The sequence below is a fragment of the Paramormyrops kingsleyae genome, chromosome 8 (genome assembly GCF_048594095.1).
Source record: "Paramormyrops kingsleyae isolate MSU_618 chromosome 8, PKINGS_0.4, whole genome shotgun sequence".
Classification (NCBI taxonomy): Eukaryota; Metazoa; Chordata; class Actinopteri; order Osteoglossiformes; family Mormyridae; genus Paramormyrops; species Paramormyrops kingsleyae.
Window position 1 is genome coordinate 7,277,608 of NC_132804.1, and position 17,307 is coordinate 7,294,914.

At 49.9% G+C, this 17,307-nt stretch overlaps 1 protein-coding gene across 6 annotated transcripts in view; it reads left to right on the forward strand.

The window, feature by feature from the left end:
* The window catches only part of LOC111855049 (AMP deaminase 2-like), a 40,731-nt gene extending 23,985 nt beyond the window's left edge, over positions 1-16,746 (forward strand). For 4 of the 6 annotated variants that reach the window (XM_072715075.1, XM_023833657.2, XM_072715072.1 and 1 more), the window contains exons 2-18: positions 3,280-3,410; positions 3,656-3,777; positions 4,411-4,479; positions 5,968-6,079; positions 6,372-6,558; positions 6,660-6,801; positions 7,116-7,205; positions 7,539-7,668; positions 7,821-8,015; positions 8,748-8,879; positions 9,377-9,540; positions 10,227-10,353; positions 10,975-11,138; positions 11,304-11,424; positions 11,527-11,700; positions 11,825-11,935; positions 12,650-16,746. In XM_072715075.1, the coding sequence (XP_072571176.1) occupies positions 3,381-3,410; positions 3,656-3,777; positions 4,411-4,479; positions 5,968-6,079; positions 6,372-6,558; positions 6,660-6,801; positions 7,116-7,205; positions 7,539-7,668; positions 7,821-8,015; positions 8,748-8,879; positions 9,377-9,540; positions 10,227-10,353; positions 10,975-11,138; positions 11,304-11,424; positions 11,527-11,700; positions 11,825-11,935; positions 12,650-12,865 (2,286 nt within the window). In that variant the 5' untranslated portion in view covers positions 3,280-3,380 and the 3' untranslated portion in view covers positions 12,866-16,746. Of the gene's footprint in view, positions 1-601; positions 677-3,279; positions 3,411-3,655; positions 3,778-4,410; positions 4,480-5,967; positions 6,080-6,371; positions 6,559-6,659; positions 6,802-7,115; positions 7,206-7,538; positions 7,669-7,820; positions 8,016-8,747; positions 8,880-9,376; positions 9,541-10,226; positions 10,354-10,974; positions 11,139-11,303; positions 11,425-11,526; positions 11,701-11,824; positions 11,936-12,649 lie in introns of those variants that run through there. The other 2 variants (XM_023833660.2, XM_072715073.1) reach the window with 2 other exon arrangements.
* Positions 16,747-17,307: the final 561 nt, after the last annotated feature.

Sequence of the window (17,307 nt, forward strand, 5' to 3'; positions counted from 1 at the left end):
TGTATTTTGTTTGGTTACTTATAGTTAACATTATGGCTGGGTAGGGCTCAAGGATGTCAATGTTGGGATTTGAGTTTTTCCCGTGGAAATGAATGGAAGGTCCACCTAGAGATATAAAAACAAATGTGTGTGTCTCAGTACGAGGCTCTGCTTGGCCAGCTGTTATATTTTGAGTTCATCCTGCACACCAAAGCTTTCTTTTGACCTCATTACTGACTGGCATTGTTTAAAACATTACAAACGGACATGGGGAGCAGCCAGGAATGTATGTATGTCTTTCTGCGCTGCTGCAGAGTATCCAGTCAATCAGTCAGAAAATCCCCCAGAGCAAAATGCAAGCTGGAAAGGCAGCAGCCAGGCATGTGTGTGCATCTTACTCCCTAGAGCAGCATTCAGGGCTGGAAGGCAGCATCACTGTGTGGGGGGATCCCACTCAGAGCCACCGCGCAGTGCAGCCTGTGAGATGTGGCGCTCTCCGCCATCTCCCCCTCTTCCCAGTGACATGTGGTACATTCCAGCCCTGTGTCAGTGCTATTTAAATGCGGAAGCTTTCAGTGACGGCTGTTAAGAAGCCGGCAGCTAGAGACGAGGGGTGGGTGGGTGGGGGGGATCCCATCTCTGTTTTGTTCTGCATCCAGCCGCAGCGGAGGCTACGCCAGCCAGACCGGGCCACTCGGTACGTTCCTCTTGCCGACAATTAGCCTCTCAAGCTGCTTTTGCTTTCCTAGCTACTGTAGCCACACTAAGCAGCAGCACACAGCAGACCATCCCAGCGATACTCTCCTCCTCTTTCCCCTTCTCCCTGGGTCTCCGTTTTGAGTACGAATGTATGCTTATTCCAGTGTGGCCTGGCTGCACGTCTCAGCATGTCAGTGGCTGCATGTACCGCATGCGATTGTGTTTCGAAGTGCTCAGCAGGACACCGCTAACAGAGGCTCTAGTAGTTGGGGGGCCAAGAAGCGCCCCCCCCTCCCATGCCAGGCGAGGCCCCAGCTGCCCCCCGCCTGCTGCCACACGCTCCCACGGGCCGCTCCAGAGGCTGCGATTTCATGCAGTGCTGCAAGAAAAAGGGAACCATTTGGGACCCATTAACTCAGTCTATAATGTGAGCATCCTAGAAATAAAGTAATTTAATGTGCCAATTGTGAGCCATAAGTGACCTTGAGTAGAAGAAATGTGTGTTTGTGGATGTTTACTTCACCCCAAGCAAAGGTGTGGTCAGTGTGTCACAGTCACACACACACACACAGGTTTGTAATTATATCTTTGCGGGGATATAATTCCATTCACTTCTAGGGGAAATCTGTAATCCCAACATGACGACCTTAACCCCTACCGAGCCCTAACCTTAACCATAAGTAACCAAACAAAGTACAAGACTTTTGGCATTTTTAGTTTTTTGGTTGATGTCACCGATTTTTATAAAATTGAATTTCCCCTTGTGGGAACTGAAAAAATGTCAAAATAACAGATTTTATCACATTGTGGGGACATTTGATCCCCACAATGTAATATATACATAACCTGGACACACACACACACACACACACTCTTATCTCAGAGATGCCTCTGTATCAAAGGGGCAGCTAATGGATGCCTCTGTGCACAATCTGCCTGCCTTGCCTGCCTTGCCCGCTTTGCCCGCTTCGCCCGCTTTTCTGCCAGTCACACCTCCAGACAGGCCAGGCTGGTTTCTCTGGCACTTAATGGCCCAAATTCAGCTACATGCTTTTTCCCAGCAGACTTGTCACCAGTCACTGACAACTGGAAATGCGTCTGTAGCTGGGTATGCTGGTGTGCACCTCTGCGTGTTATGGCTGCTCATACTAGTCTACCTGCTTACTGGACCTGTTTAATAAGGTGCTTTACGTCAAGATAAGGAAACACATTATGATATCATACACTGGAAATACTTGTTTCCAGTAGTACAGTTTGTGTCTGAGATATGCTATAGAATTACTGAGATTCTTTGCACATTGGTGACCAGAATAGAACACGGCGTTCACAAAATAGTGGTGCTTCTCTCTTTCCATGTCCCCACATTGAACTGCATTACGATTAAGGACAGTAAAATCACGGCAAGAGCCATAATTTTTTAAAGGTCTGTGTTTGTCAGCATTGCACCATTTTGTCAGTCTTTACAAATGGGGGTCATCCCCATCCGCTCCAGTTAAATGAGATTAAGGACTTTAAATCTATCTCACCAGTGTCATTGTCCTTATGTGTGCAGCTTGGACAGCGTCTGCATCCATCTTAGGACCACATAACCCATAAACGAGGAGCGCAGTATATTGAAAGATCTGCTGATAGTCGAGCATTTTCTGGCAGTTTATAAGGTTCTATTATGTGGTGAATTGTACATCCTGAATAGCAGTGTTACACAGCTTTGGGGGTGAGTGCCATGAGATGAATGTGATTGTGTTTTAGGTACTCAGTGTTTTTCCAGCTGAGATCAGCATGTGTATGTGTTTGTGTTTTGGGGTTAGTGGAGATCATGTCCTTCAGGGCTTTGTGTGAGTGTATTTTTGTGTATCTTCTGGTTGTGGTCTTGAGATCTTTCAGTATTTGGTTCTATTTTCACGTGAAGGACATCATCGGGATGCCAATGCTGCGTGACTGGAGACCACAGCTGACAAGGAGTGGGGGGGGCATTTTGATGGCAGAAAGGGATTCTGGGTATTTTCTAAGACCGGGAACGGGAAGGATTGTCTGGATGTTTTTCCAGGACCAAGATTGGGGTTGTCTGCACATCCAGAAGCCTTTCTTCTTCTTTTTTGACCTTCTTCCGCTGCTGTACTTGCACAAACACAGGGCATAATCGCTATGGTAACTAAAAGCTCAGAAGGACAGACAGCTAAATTTATCCCTTTAACAAGCTCTGCATCTGATGGGTACTTTGCTGAGCCTGTAAACAGCCCATAGCCCCAAGATGGGGGGGGGGTTATTGCCCCTTACTCTCCATCACAATCAGTGCTACCCTGGTACATGTACCAGCTTGGCATTCTGGGTAGGATTGTGAATGTGTGGACAGTAACTGTCTAGGAGGCAACGTGTGGTTTGCATAATGTTCGCACACTGTGTGGAGACACAGAACTGTTACGCCGCGAGGTTTTTGTTATCAGATCAGGTCCAGGTGGCTGATCTCTTCTCTGTCATGAACACACCGCAACAAGCATCTCTCAGCATTTGTCATATGGTGTGAACCATGATTGGTCTTTGATGGTTCTCTGTCAGCCAATGGAAAATCTCCTAGTAAAGCTCCACCTCCTTTTTTGGTAGATTTGCGAGGTATCTCCACCTCCAAGGCCCTCCCGCCTCAGCGATCCCTACCGGGGACCCCAGTTTCCCTCAAGCACTTTCCCATTGACTTGCGAACCTCCATGGATGGCAAATACAAGGAACTCGCTCAGGTGAGAGAGGTGCACCACTGTTCACCGTCCCGTTTAGTGTTGGAAGATGGCCGCAGGTGTGTTTGTGCGTGAGCAACAGAAGACAGATGCTGTGGGGTCTTACCCACAATGCATACAACATTTTAAAATTGATTTCTTTTTAACTTAATCTGTTTTTTGTTTACAGTTTTCTTCTTTGAGTTTTTTTTTCATAGCCCGTGGTTAGAGATGCCGGGTGCAGAAACTCACGCTGTTTGCACCCACAGGAGCTGTTCACGCGAGACAGCGAGATGCGCAGCGCCCCCTATGAGTTCCCAGAGGAGTCTCCCATTGAGCAGCTGGAGGAACGGCGACACCGTCTGGAGAGGCAGATCAGCCAAGATATCAAGTGAGACACCAACTCTCGCTTATGCACATTTGCGTGTATGTAAAACTCATGCAGTGACACACAGATAAACAGTGACATACTGAGGTCCATGTGCAAACATATACATGCCACCAAGACACATACCCTTGTAGTAGCACTGAGACAAACACGGGAGGGATACAGATAGACACTCAAACGCGTCCCAGAATGAGCCGCTTTTGTATGATTGGGCAACTTGTTACAGAAGGACCACTAACAGTGGACGCAGTTGTCGTGGTGACACAGGTTAGGATGTGGGCTGCTTTAATCACGCTGTCAGCTTGGGGTTCCTCCAGCAGCTTGGCCACAGCCCTCAAAGCTCTTTGACTAATCAGGTTGACCTCTGCAGTCTGATTGTATTTTTCCTGGTGTTTTCCATCTACCTCTGTGTCTCTCTCTAACCCTGTGTGTGTGAGTTAGTATTTCCTTTTTTGGACATTTCTGTTTAATGTCTGTCTGTATCTATGTGTGTCTGCTGGGGTCTCTGGATCTGTGTGTATTGCTGTTATCGGTTTATATCTGTGTTTTTCTGCATATCTCTGCGAGTCTCTTTCCCATCCCCTGTCTCTGCTTGGCCTGCTCACGCACTGCCTGCCGTGCCTCACCCTTCCCCAGGCTGGAGCCTGAGATCCTGCTGCGAGCCAAGCAGGACTTCTTGAAGATCGACAGCGCTGCTGATCTGGAGTGAGTGCGCTGAATGTCTACGCGTCAGCGTTCCAGCCCAGTGTGTGGTAGCGTGTTAACGTGACGACATGCCAGCGGTCTGTGTCAGCGTCTGTGTATAATGGCATGTCAGCACATTAGCATGCTAGTAGGCTAACACCTGAGCTTGTTAACAGGTCAGCCTATTAGTTTCTGCATGCTAAGCATGTCAACATATTCGCATGCCATGAGGGTAACGCATCAGTATTTTTGCATGTTACAGTGTCAAAATAGCATGCTAGCACGTTGGTATGTCTGCATTTCTGTATGCTAGCATGTCTCTGCAAAAGCATGTAGCTCAGCATGTGCTGGAAAACATCACTGTGGTGGTGGGTTAGCATGTTAGCATGGGAGGATGCTACATGCGAGCATTACAATGTATCAGCAAATGTGGCTTGTAGTCATCTCTATAGCATGCGCAGCAAAATTTTAGCTGACTTGATCATTTTCTCCTGGTCGATCACGAGTGGGTAATGCAGATAAATATCTGTTCAGTCTCTGAGTTTTGTCATGAGTAGGGTGACCACTCATCCAGATGTCTCCCGGACAGTCCGGTTTTCCAGCCCTCTGTCCGGAATGCTGTTGGGTGTTCTCTATTTAGCCCCCTTGTCCTCCTTTTAGTCCCCTTGTTCTCCCCCCCCCCCCCCCCCCACCTCATCAACAATTACCACAGCTCTCTCCAACCCCCGAACGCACCACAAATGTGAAACTGGCATGTACTATGGACATTGAGAGTGGGCATGCTTGCAATGAAATTTTTATGTAGTTTTATCGAAATAGGTAGATCATCAACTTTTCTTGGCTTCCACAGTATGTTTATGATATGTAGCACCCCCCCTACCCCCACTAAACTTTTAGTGGGTGTCCTCCTTTTTGACCCTTCGGCCTCCTTTTTGACCCTTCGGCCTCCTTTTTGGACGCAGGTGTCCTCCTTTTTGATTGGTGCCAGTGGTCACCATAGTCACGAGTCACTCTGACTGCGCTCTTAGCGCCACCACCTGCAACATTGTCTTCAATGAATCAAGACTCAGCCAGAGCAGCCAAGGTGCTCCATCAGCCTAATATCCAGCCAGTCCGATTTGCTTAATGTTGTGTTCCCAGCTTGCTGTCCCCAAAAACAGAAAGTCACAACTGCTTCATATGGGGAGACATTATTAAAAGTATTTGAGGAGTTTCCTAATCACGGCTGTCAGCCAGGGGCCCTGGCTGCTGCATACTGCATACTGCATACTGCAAACTGCATACTGCATACTGCATACAGCAAACTGCATACTGCATACTGCATACTGCATACTGAGAGGAGGCTGATGGCACCATCTGCATCCACACATCATGAGTCAAAAGCATGTTCGACGTCCACGAAACATCTATCATATTCTGACGAAGGACCTGCGGCGCCCAAAACAAGATCCCCGGGCCTATTGGTGGTGCCCCATAATGCATCTGGACACATGCTCCTCCCCCTCACAGGCTACTGAGGGAGCAGAATGAAGTACACGTAGACCACGCTTCAAAAGAGAAGGAGGTGACCCTAGAACGGGAGTTTCAGCGCGTGACCATCTCTGGAGAGGAGAAATGTGGGGTAAGAGCCTCTGGCTTGCAGAGAGACTGTCCCTGGTCTGTGTCCCCTGAAGAGCAAACACAGCACAAGGCTCCTACATGGTCAGACTAACCGTGCCTTGAGCTGTGAAGGAGCTGCATGATAAACACTAAGAATTTGTCACTCAGAACTGGATCTGTTACATCCACCTGCAGGTTGATGACTATATTTTTTCGCAAACGTTTGCCCTATTTGTATCACCACATCCTGACCTCTTGAAGCTGAGGTGCAAGGGCAAGTTTTCCCAGACGCCCGTCCATATGCCCCCCTCCAGGTGCCCTTCACGGACCTGCTGGACGCAGCCAAGTGTGTGGTGAAGGCCCTGCTGATCCGGCAGAAGCACATGGCCCTGTCGATGCAGGGCTTCTGCAGAACTACATCGTGCTACCTGCAGGAGCTGGGTGAGAAGCCGCCAGTGCTGCGCGTCTACGAGGACATCCCAGAGACACCAGTGGCCGCAGGTGGGGGTCCCTGTCAGCTGGAGGCTTGAGGTGCCTCGGGGTGGAAAGTAGAGTGGTGAAGAAGGAGACCTCACCTCTTGCTATCCCCTCATCCTCCACAGATGCCCCTGTGCACCCACCGGTTTCAAAAACTCATCCCTATGAAGGCCAAGACCCCAAAAACATGCCAGCAGACATAGGGTACGGCCTCAGGATGGTGGATGGCGTGGTCCATGTCTACACTAAGAGGAACACCCTTGAGAAGTGAGTGACCAGAGATGCAGAGTCAGAGGTGGGCAGTTCAGGTCCAGAGAGTAGAAGTCCAGACCAAGATTTTGTTTCAACCAACCTATTGAGTATTCTGCGACCGTGACTCTTTATACTCAACGGGTTGGTTGAAACAAAAACTTGGTCTGGACTTCTACTTTCTGGACCTAGATTACTCACCTCTGCATAGAATACATGCTAACCTAAGTTTGTCTATTTTATAGCAAGCATACTGCCTACCAGACTTTGAGCATAGTTGCTAATGTATGGCATACAAGCTGTTGATACAACTTTTCCTGCGCTATTCCCAGGAGTACCGAGCTAGATCTGCCGTACCCAGACTTACAAGAATACATCACCGACATGAACATGATGATGGCCCTTATCATCAATGGCCCAGTGTAAGTGAAATATGTCAGGAGTCCATCAGGACTGCTCTCAAACTAATCCCTAATGAGCCAGCGGGGTAACGGATAAGTACGGAGATGTCCAAGACACCTCAACCTGGAAACACATTCCGCTCCAGAAGCAGCAGTGACTGTTTCAGGGACAGCTGGCTGAAACAGATAAAGGCAAGAGTACAACAAAGTTGGTCTCCATGGAGACCAAAAGTCAATGAGCCTTAACTATAAGTATGACATCACTTCAGCTAAACCGCCCAGCATCCCTACACTGTATCCCGTCATTTTGTTAGCTGACACTGATGGCTTTCTGTCTTCACGGGTGGCCATCAGGAAGTCCTTCTGCTACCGCCGACTGCAGTATCTGAGCTCCAAGTTTCAGATGCACATCCTGTTGAATGAAATGAAGGAACTGGCAGCTCAGAAGAAGGTCCCTCATCGTGACTTCTATAACATCCGCAAGGTGATTCCATCCTGTTGGCATACATAGAACATGCCCATCATTCTTAATAAATGAAACCCAAAGTAGGCCTGTCTTTGGTTTTTTCAATAAGATTGTGAACTCTACACCCAGGTGATTCACTTGGTGATGCCTTGTACTCCTTCCTCCTGTAGGTGGACACGCACATTCACGCCTCCTCCTGCATGAACCAGAAGCACCTCCTTCGCTTCATCAAGCGGGCCATGAAGAAGAATCCTGAGGAGATTGTGCACATAGAGCAGGGCAGGGGCCAGACTCTCATGGAGGTCTTCGAGTGCATGAACCTCACGGCCTTCGACCTGAGCGTGGACACACTCGACATGCATGCTGTGAGAGTCGCGGACAGGGTTCATGGTGGGAGGAGAGTGTGGGTGGAGCTATGGGTATGATGACAGTTGGTCTGTGGGCGGGGCTATGGGTATGATGGCAGACAGTCTGTGGGCAGGGCTATGGGTATGATGACAGTCTGTGGGCGGGGCTCTGGGTATGATGAGAGATAGTCTGTGGGCGGGGCTATGGGTATGATGACAGTCTGTGGGCAGGGCTCTGGGTATGATGAGAGATAGTCTGTGGGCGGGGCTATGGGTATGATGACAGTCTGTGGGCGGGGCTCTGAGTATAATGAGAGATAGTCTGTGGGCGGGGCTCTGGGTATGATGAGAGATAGTCTGTGGGCGGGGCTATGGGTATGATGACAGTCTGTGGGCGGGGCTCTGGGTATGATGAGAGATAGTCTGTGGGCGGGGCTATGGGTATGATGACAGTCTGTGGGCGGGGCTCTGAGTATAATGAGAGATAGTCTGTGGGCGGGGCTATGGGTATGATGACAGTCTGTGGGCAGGGCTCTGGGTATGATGAGAGATAGTCTGTGGGCGGGGCTATGGGTATGATGACAGTCTGTGGGCGGGGCTCTGGGTATGATGAGAGATAGTCTGTGGGCGGGGCTATGGGTTTGATAGCAAATAGTCTTTAGCTTGTGCAATCAAATTACTGCACAGCCCTATAACCAACACCTCTTCATGATCAATACCCCAAATCTCATAGCTCCTCATCCCTTACAGGACCGTAACACCTTCCACCGCTTCGACAAGTTCAATGCGAAATACAACCCCATTGGCGAGTCCATTCTACGGGAAATCTTCATTAAGACCGACAACTACATCGAGGGGAAGTATTTTGCACACATCATCAAGGTGAGACATCATCTACAGTCCAGTTTAGCTACAGAAATGAGTCCACAGTCAGGCAATAGACTCAAACCATCTAAAAGCCAGTTTGCAATGAAAACCATTTTATTTTCCTACACTAACTGCAATGTCCATTATGTAAATTATACTAACACCACTGTACAAGGTTTGTGTACTATGGGTCACGGAACCACTTTTTAAACCCTGGTGGACAAGTTGGTGTATTTGGCTAAAAATTGTAAGCATACCAAGCATAAAATCAGTCAGGAAGGAGTATGTGATTATTAACTTTTGTATATGGTAAGTAAAATTTAGAACAATTCCTGTTATTATATTGCAGGATATTTTCTAACAAAGTAAATTAGTATGACAGCATTATATACCTTCACGTTTCACCAAAACGATATGGTGGTGAATTCAAGATCACCCTACCATGGCTAATGGTAAAGTGAAAGTGTGTGCATGTGTGTGTGCGTTCACGTCTGTGTGCATGCCCAACACAGGAAGTGATGTCAGACCTGGAGGAGAGCAAGTACCAGAATGCAGAGCTGCGTCTGTCCATATATGGGCGCTCACGGGACGAGTGGGACCGCTTGGCTTTCTGGGCTGTCCGTCATGGCGTCTACTCTGACAACGTGCGCTGGCTGGTCCAGGTGCCTCGTCTCTTGTGAGTACTCCCCTCTCCAAGGCAGAAACTTACCATTAGAGGACTGTACTCTGACATACTCCCATAAATAGCTCACAGGTGTTTTTAGGGTCAGTTTTAATGGGTTGTATTAAGTTACATGCATATTACGTAGCGGCCATTTTACCAGGGAATGCCGAAGATGTCATATGTTGCTCGGATGCAGAAAATTTGATGTTTCTTTTCAGCGTTAAAGAAACTAAATTTAAAATAAGTGCTCAGGACCATAAAAATCTGTATTTTGTTCAAGCAAAAGGGCCGAGCCATTTCTTCATAACATTTGAAGGAAATAATCTATCCCCACAGCTGACCATAAAGTCTAAATACACTCGCAATGAGACACAATAACGCTTCGTTAAATTAATTATCATAATGCGCAAATTTCTCGCTTTGTGATTTTTTTACGGACCAAAGGTATACAGAAGAAACTTTTGGGTTTTTCTGGCTCCTGTTATTCACTCGTTCCCTGGTAAAATGGCCGCCGCCTCATTTGCATTCATTAGGATTCATTCAGAACTTCAGTCTCAAATTCACCAGCCTAGTGACTCCTCTGCACTTAGTGGACCTTATTCTTCTGCATTTTATGCACCAGATACCCTTCTCGGATCACAAAACAAATAAGCCGGCCACGCCCATGAGATTAATGTTCTCCTCTGGTTTTCTCTCAGTGACGTCTACCACACTAAGAAGCAACTGGCCAACTTCCAGGAGATGCTGGAAAACATCTTTTTGCCGCTGTTTGAGGCCACCATCAATCCCCTGAGCCACCCAGAGCTGCATCTTTTCCTCCAGCATGTGGGTTCTGCTTTTCTAGGTGTTGCTGATAGACCTTATAACACCATGTGTGTGAGGGGGGGGAACAAGAGACCTTTCTGAAAGCCACATTGCCTAATAAGCATTGCTGCTGTAGTTAAATGCTGTAGGCCAGGGGTGGCCAATCTTATCCAGAAAGGGCCGCTGTGTGTGCGGAATTTTGCTGCAGTTCCCTAATTGGATTACTGAGTAGAGCACTGATTGGCTGAAGAGTCCTCACACCTGGGTTTGATCAGCTGACCTAAAGGTTATCCCAAAAACCTGCATGCACACTGGCCCTTTCAGGATAAAATTGGCCAGCGCTACTATAAGCTCAAGTCCCAAAGTCCAAAGAAACACACATTTAGGTTAATTGGTGTCTAACTTTCCCATAAATTATATGTCCCCTGCAGAGGACTGGTATCCCATCTAGGGAGCTTCTCTGTGTTGTTCCCTGTGTCTCCAAAGATTGGCTTCAGACTTATAGGATAAATAACGACTGTAAATATCTAATAGTGGCCGCGTGTCCATCACGGATTGTGTTGAACATCATTTCTGGATTATTTCTGGAAGTTAGTCTTTGTGTTTAAAGGTGCCATTAACATCTGGTGTGTCTGAGTTCAGGTGGTGGGCTTTGATAGCGTGGATGATGAGTCCAAGCCGGAGAACCACATTTTCAATCTGGACAGCCCCCTTCCAGTTGACTGGACGGAGGAGGACAACCCACCCTACTCCTACTACCTCTACTACATGTACGCCAACATGACCGTGCTCAACCACCTGCGAAGGTACGGTGCCAAGGATGTCCACTAAAGGCAGGCGGGACTCCTCCATGTCCAGCATCTGCTCTTCCCCCTGGGCTCCAACAGCTAGTAAACAGCACTGCATCTTGGACTAGAAATGTCCCCAAAAGACTGACAGGCTGAATTTGTCCTTTTGGGGTTGGGATTCAGGAAGCGTGGCTTCCGCACCTTCGTTCTGCGGCCGCACTGCGGAGAGGCGGGGCCTATTCATCACCTGGTGTCGGGATTCATGCTTTCCGAGAACATCTCGCATGGCCTCCTGCTGAGGAAGGTGAGGCTCGATCTGCCGCCGCTCAACGCCTTGGGGGGTGGGGGTGCGGCCACCCGTCTCCCGGTGACATGACTGTGACACCCATGGCCACTCCTGTCCCAGGCCCCGGTGCTGCAGTACTTGTACTACCTGGCCCAGGTGGGCATCGCCATGTCGCCCCTCAGCAACAACAGCCTCTTCCTCAGCTACCACCGCAACCCCCTCCCCGAGTACCTGTCCCGCGGCCTCATGGTCTCCCTGTCCACCGACGACCCGCTGCAGTTCCACTTCACCAAGGTGAGCGACGGACACTCGGGGGTAGTACCGAAATCCGCGCCTACGTCTTTTATGAAATGCGTGTAGACGCACACGTATGATGCCCCCCCCCCATTCCCCTTAACGTGTTCCATGTGGCCCTCAGGAGCCGCTGATGGAGGAGTACAGCATCGCCACCCAGGTGTGGAAGCTGAGCTCCTGCGACATGTGCGAGCTGGCCAGGAACAGCGTGCTGATGAGCGGCTTCTTCCACAAGGTCAGTCTGCCCTCCACCACCAGCGAATCCAGCCACTCACACGCCACTCCACCCTCTCTAAGGTCACGCCCACACCTCGTCAGCCCCATCCACATGTCTATAGGCTGATTTATACTTTTGTGGAGCTTATGCTGTGACCTATACAAGTGCCCCCCCCCCCCCCGGTGCGTTTGTGTCACTGCAATCAGACTGCAAAACACTAGGCGGTACATAGTTCTGGGTGTTGCATTTGTCTTCCCACCCCTACGATATATTCAATCGTTCAATAACACAATTGAAATAGAAAAAAAACAACATTTAACAAGGCATCCATTTATCGTACTCTGGTTATGTTCGCTCTTTTCCAAACTTCCCGTAGGCAGATTTGGAAAAAGGTCGAGCTGCTACACTTTTTACGCATTTTCTAAAATTAGTGTCTACACTACTTTTACGTTTTTTTCGTCTTAACGGAGGGAAGTGAAATTGGCGCCGTCATCCTGAGTGTAGACCAATCACGGTTTTTGTGGTCTGTATTTCCACGATATGTGGTTACATTTCTGGGGAGATGCACGTCAGGCTACGGCGAGGCTATGCCATACTTACGCCGTCAATTTGGCACAGAAGTATAGATCAGCATTCATCCTGCTCCACTTCTTCTTTCTGTCAATTAAGTGGCAGATGTTGCCCCAGACATCTCCAGCCAGTCCTGAGGCCCGCCTATGCCCCTCTCCCCAGGCAAAGAGCTATTGGCTGGGCCCTGGCTACTTGAAGGAAGGCCCTGAGGGCAATGACATCCGGCGCACAAACGTGCCCGACATCCGCGTGGCATTCCGGTTCGAGACGCTGTGCGAGGAGCTGCAGCTCATCACCCAGGCTGTCCGTACCGCAGAGCTGGAGCCCATCCCGGAAGAGGACAGCCTGTCCATGGCTCCACTCCCAGGGGGACGATAGGCAGCCTCACCCCGTCCTCTCCCTCCCCCTCAAACCAACAGGGAAGGCTGCCACCTCCTGGGCATGAAGAGTACTGCATGCTCACAGCTCAACCTATATCTTGACACCAACTAAGCAACCAGTGTCAGACACAGGCTAGGCCTGTCTTCCGGCAAGGGTGGCTGGCGTTAGCGATTATTATGCCAGTGCTCTGTGTGTGGGGGGGGGGGGGGGGGAGAGAGAGATCTGTCTCTGTCAGCTGCTGTCTCACTACCTCCTTTCTTCCTCACTGTGAAACTGTTTCGGCAAGTTAATAAGTGACAGCAGTTTCTAACACTGAGTGTTGGACACCTTGAAAGATGCATGAAGGTATGGGGTCAAATCCCACTCCCCTCCCCCCCGTGCTGCTCTTCATGACGCACATGTGTTTATTGCACCTGCTCGCCCCCCCCCCCCCACCCCGTGCCCCACACAGGCTGTCTTATCCCTGTGACACATAATAGGTCCATTATAAGTAGTGGTCACGCTCTGGGAGTTTTAGGGGGGGGGGGGACCACCCCTGGGAGGAGGAACCAATCCGGATCCACATTCCAACACATAACAGGGTAGAAACCCAAGCATTTTATGTAAATGTTGAGTTTAGAAACCCCGTGTGTTCCTGCGTGTTTTTTATGCCACATCTCTTCTCCATGTCCCCAGTTCTGACCGGTGCAGTGTTTCTCGTAAGCTTGCTGTCCGCCCACTAATGGGCAGCCCCTGTCACCGTGCGGCCCCTGTCACCGTGCGGCCCCTGTCACCGTGCGGCCCCTGTCACCGTGCGGCCCCTGTCACCGTGCGGCCCCAGTTACCGTGCGGCCCCTGTCATCGTGCGGCCCCTGTCACAGTGCGGCCCCAGTTACCGTGCGGCCCCTGTCACCGTGTGGCCCCTGTCACAGTGCGGCCCCAGTTACCGTGCGGCCCCTGTCACCGTGCGGCCCTTGTCACCGTGCGGCCCCTGTCACAGTGCGGCCCCAGTTACCGTGCGGCCCCTGTCACCGTGCGGCCCCAGTCACCTTGCGGCCCCTGTCACCATACGGCCCCAGTTACCGTGCGGCCCCTGTCACCGTACAGCCCGAGTTACCGTGCGGCCCCTGTCACCGTACGGCCCCTGTTACCGTGCGGCCCCTGTCACCTTGCGGCCCCTGTCACCGTGCGACCCCTGTCACAGTGCGGCCCGAGTTACCGTGCGGCCCCTGTCACCATACGGCCCGAGTTACCGTGCGGTCACTGTCACCGTGCGGCCCCTGTCACCGTGCGGCCCCTGTCACCGTGCGGCCCCAGTTACCGTGCGGCCCCTGTCATCGTGCGGCCCCTGTCACAGTGCGGCCCCAGTTACCGTGCGGCCCCTGTCACCGTGTGGCCCCTGTCACAGTGCGGCCCCAGTTACCGTGCGGCCCCTGTCACCGTGCGGCCCTTGTCACCGTGCGGCCCCTGTCACAGTGCGGCCCCAGTTACCGTGCGGCCCCTGACACCGTGCGGCCCCTGTCACAGTGCGGCCCCAGTTACCGTGCGGCCCCTGTCACCGTGCGGCCCCAGTCACCTTGCGGCCCCTGTCACCATACGGCCCCAGTTACCGTGCGGCCCCTGTCACCGTACAGCCCGAGTTACCGTGCGGCCCCTGTCACCGTACGGCCCCTGTTACCGTGCGGCCCCTGTCACCTTGCGGCCCCTGTCACCGTGCGACCCCTGTCACAGTGCGGCCCGAGTTACCGTGCGGCCCCTGTCACCATACGGCCCGAGTTACCGTGCGGCCCCTGTCACCGTACGGCCCCTGTTACCGTGCGGCCCCTGTCACTGTGCGGCCGTGCCCCCAGTCAGTTTTGGGCACTGCTCACCACTGGGAGGAAGCCCTCCATCTCCCGTACCTTTGCCGCTGTTTGCTGTGGCCTCTTGTCTGTATTTCTTGTTTAATTTGTCGTCATTTGTTCTGACAAACATTCCACGGGTTTCTCCTCAGAAGTCTCACTACAACTGCTGACACTGTTAGACGACAGTTACCTTGAGCTGTAGGGTGTTGCTAGCACAGTCTACCCTGCATGGGTTACCTTACGGTACTGATATGTTGACCAACGTTTTTTCCCCCAAAGTTGTAGGCTTGATGTAGGAAGGAGCCATTTTTGAAGACGAGAGTAATGTGATTCCCCTGCGACTGTTGTCCACTCCGCCTTGACTCTGGGTCAGGTTCGTCACCTCTGCATGTAGCACTGCCCACTGAGGCAGATCCTGCATTAGCTGCACGGTGTTTTACAAAACTATAGAAGTATGTTTACGACGCACAGTTAAATCTGCTGCGAGCGGCCATGAGAGACAGCCGCCCAGGGACGGGAAGCTGCCAGCTCCTCCAGTGTCCTGCGGCACCATCGACACTGACCATCTTACAGAGAGGCATCGTCCTGCTGAGGGACACTGATTATTCCTCACATCCACATTTTTTAATATGTATTTTATCATACATGCTGCGCATCCCGGGCAGAGAGCCATGCTTGCGAGAGATTTCACAGCGCGCGTGACATCATATACATGCTCATCTTTCACGCTGTTCTCTGTGAGGTCATTTGTTGCAAGTCATTCACATGAAGGGCATTTACTGTGAGCTCATTTGAATTTTGAGTAGGGACATTCACAGTGAGACAATTCTGAGCGAAGGACAAGTGATTAGGAAGGAAGTCATTACTGTGAAGTCACCCGTTATGAAGTAAGTCACAGTAAGGGAATTCTCTACGATGGGCATTTACTGTAGGGTCATTTGCTGTGAAAACATTCACATTTGCCTTGATATCATACATACACTGTGAGGTCATTTACCACGAATCTGTTGGTTAAGATGTGTGCGCAGATCCTTAGTGTGGCTCCTTCAATTCCATAAACCACAGAATTTATTTTTTTAAGAGCTATGGAGAGATATACTTTATAATATTAATATATCTATGGAACCAATAGTTTTTTCTGGGACGATTCTGTCGTCAACGTACATCTTATCACAGTAGGTTCCCGGGGTCCCAGTGCAATTGTCATGATTTTAATTCCATTTTTATTTTCTCACTGTCGCTCCAGAAAGTTGGCGATGATATTTTGATATGCACGTCAGAGCAGGACAGATTCATTCTTAAGTCTGTGTATCAATGCTTTTGATTTTGCTCAAACCAAGGCCTGTTCTTTGCGTCGCCGGAGCAGAAGCCTGAGCTGTTCATCCTTTGCAGTGTGCAGTGCAAGGTTACGATTTCATACTGACACACACAGGCCTGAAAGTGTGTGGACACTAGTGCGACCATATTTGCACACCTGCTTCCTCTGCTTTTGTGCCTGGTTGCCCAAACCCAGGTCATCTCTGACACAAACCGTTCACACCAGCACCAAACGTGGCCCCATTTCCTTGTCTAAGTGTAAGTGGCATGTAAGTTTCCCTGAATAGATGAGCAAGAAAACAAAGCACAGCTGAGATATATAAACCCACAACCTTTTTGCAGGCCGTATGTAGACAAGGCGCCTGGTGCTTTTGTTACCAGTTCACACTGCTACGGCCCCTGTTCTCACAATAGACAGGTGACTGCAGCATCCTTGAATCTCTCAGCCTGCAAAGGTTTCTGGGTAACAGACAGCATGCCGGGGTCTTCCTTCCTCCGTTTGGTGGCAAAGACGGACTCTGAGATGTACGCACCAATACATGGTACTTATTTTAGTACTTTTATTTTTCTTCACGGTTTCCATTCTAGTCATCTGCGATTCTGACGTAGTTCTGTTTATTGCTTTTCCTCTGGCGCCCTGATGCAGTCGCCGTCTCCAGTGAGACACAGACTGACGTGCATGAGTTGGCACAGGTGTAATGTTTAATATATTAAACAAATAAAGCATGTTTAGTCCGCCTCACTTGCCCTGCTGTCATGTCTTCCACCCTGGGTCTCCATGGGCCTCAAGGCGAAGCCGGTTTCTTCAGCGCGTCCGCAGCGCAGACACGGCCCCCCTCCTTCAACCTGGGTACCTCCACTTCAACTACACCTACATTTTTAAGACAAGCTTTGCACTACGTCACCAATCCCGCTGTCTTCTTTTTGAGGAGCCTACTTACTGGTACAAACTGGACCAAACCCAGCATCTGACACGGCTGATCAGCAGCAGTTAACGTAAAGGCCTGTGTTTGTGTGTAATTACGGGTAATATACACTTCATATTGTGACCAAAAGTTAGTAGTTTGAGATCTCAGTTAGGGGACTAGTGTTGTATATTGTTAGAATGTAACTTAAAGTGAAGAGTTTCATTAATATCCCGATGCATAAATGACTGAAATCCCAAAAGCTGAAAATTCATGTCATTAGCTTTGGCTAGCTGGTTACTTCTAAAATATACTGAATGTAAAATTGCAGGATAAGTTCATTCTTTTCTTTGTAATGGAAATGCACATTTTTTCCAATACTATACCTATTCAG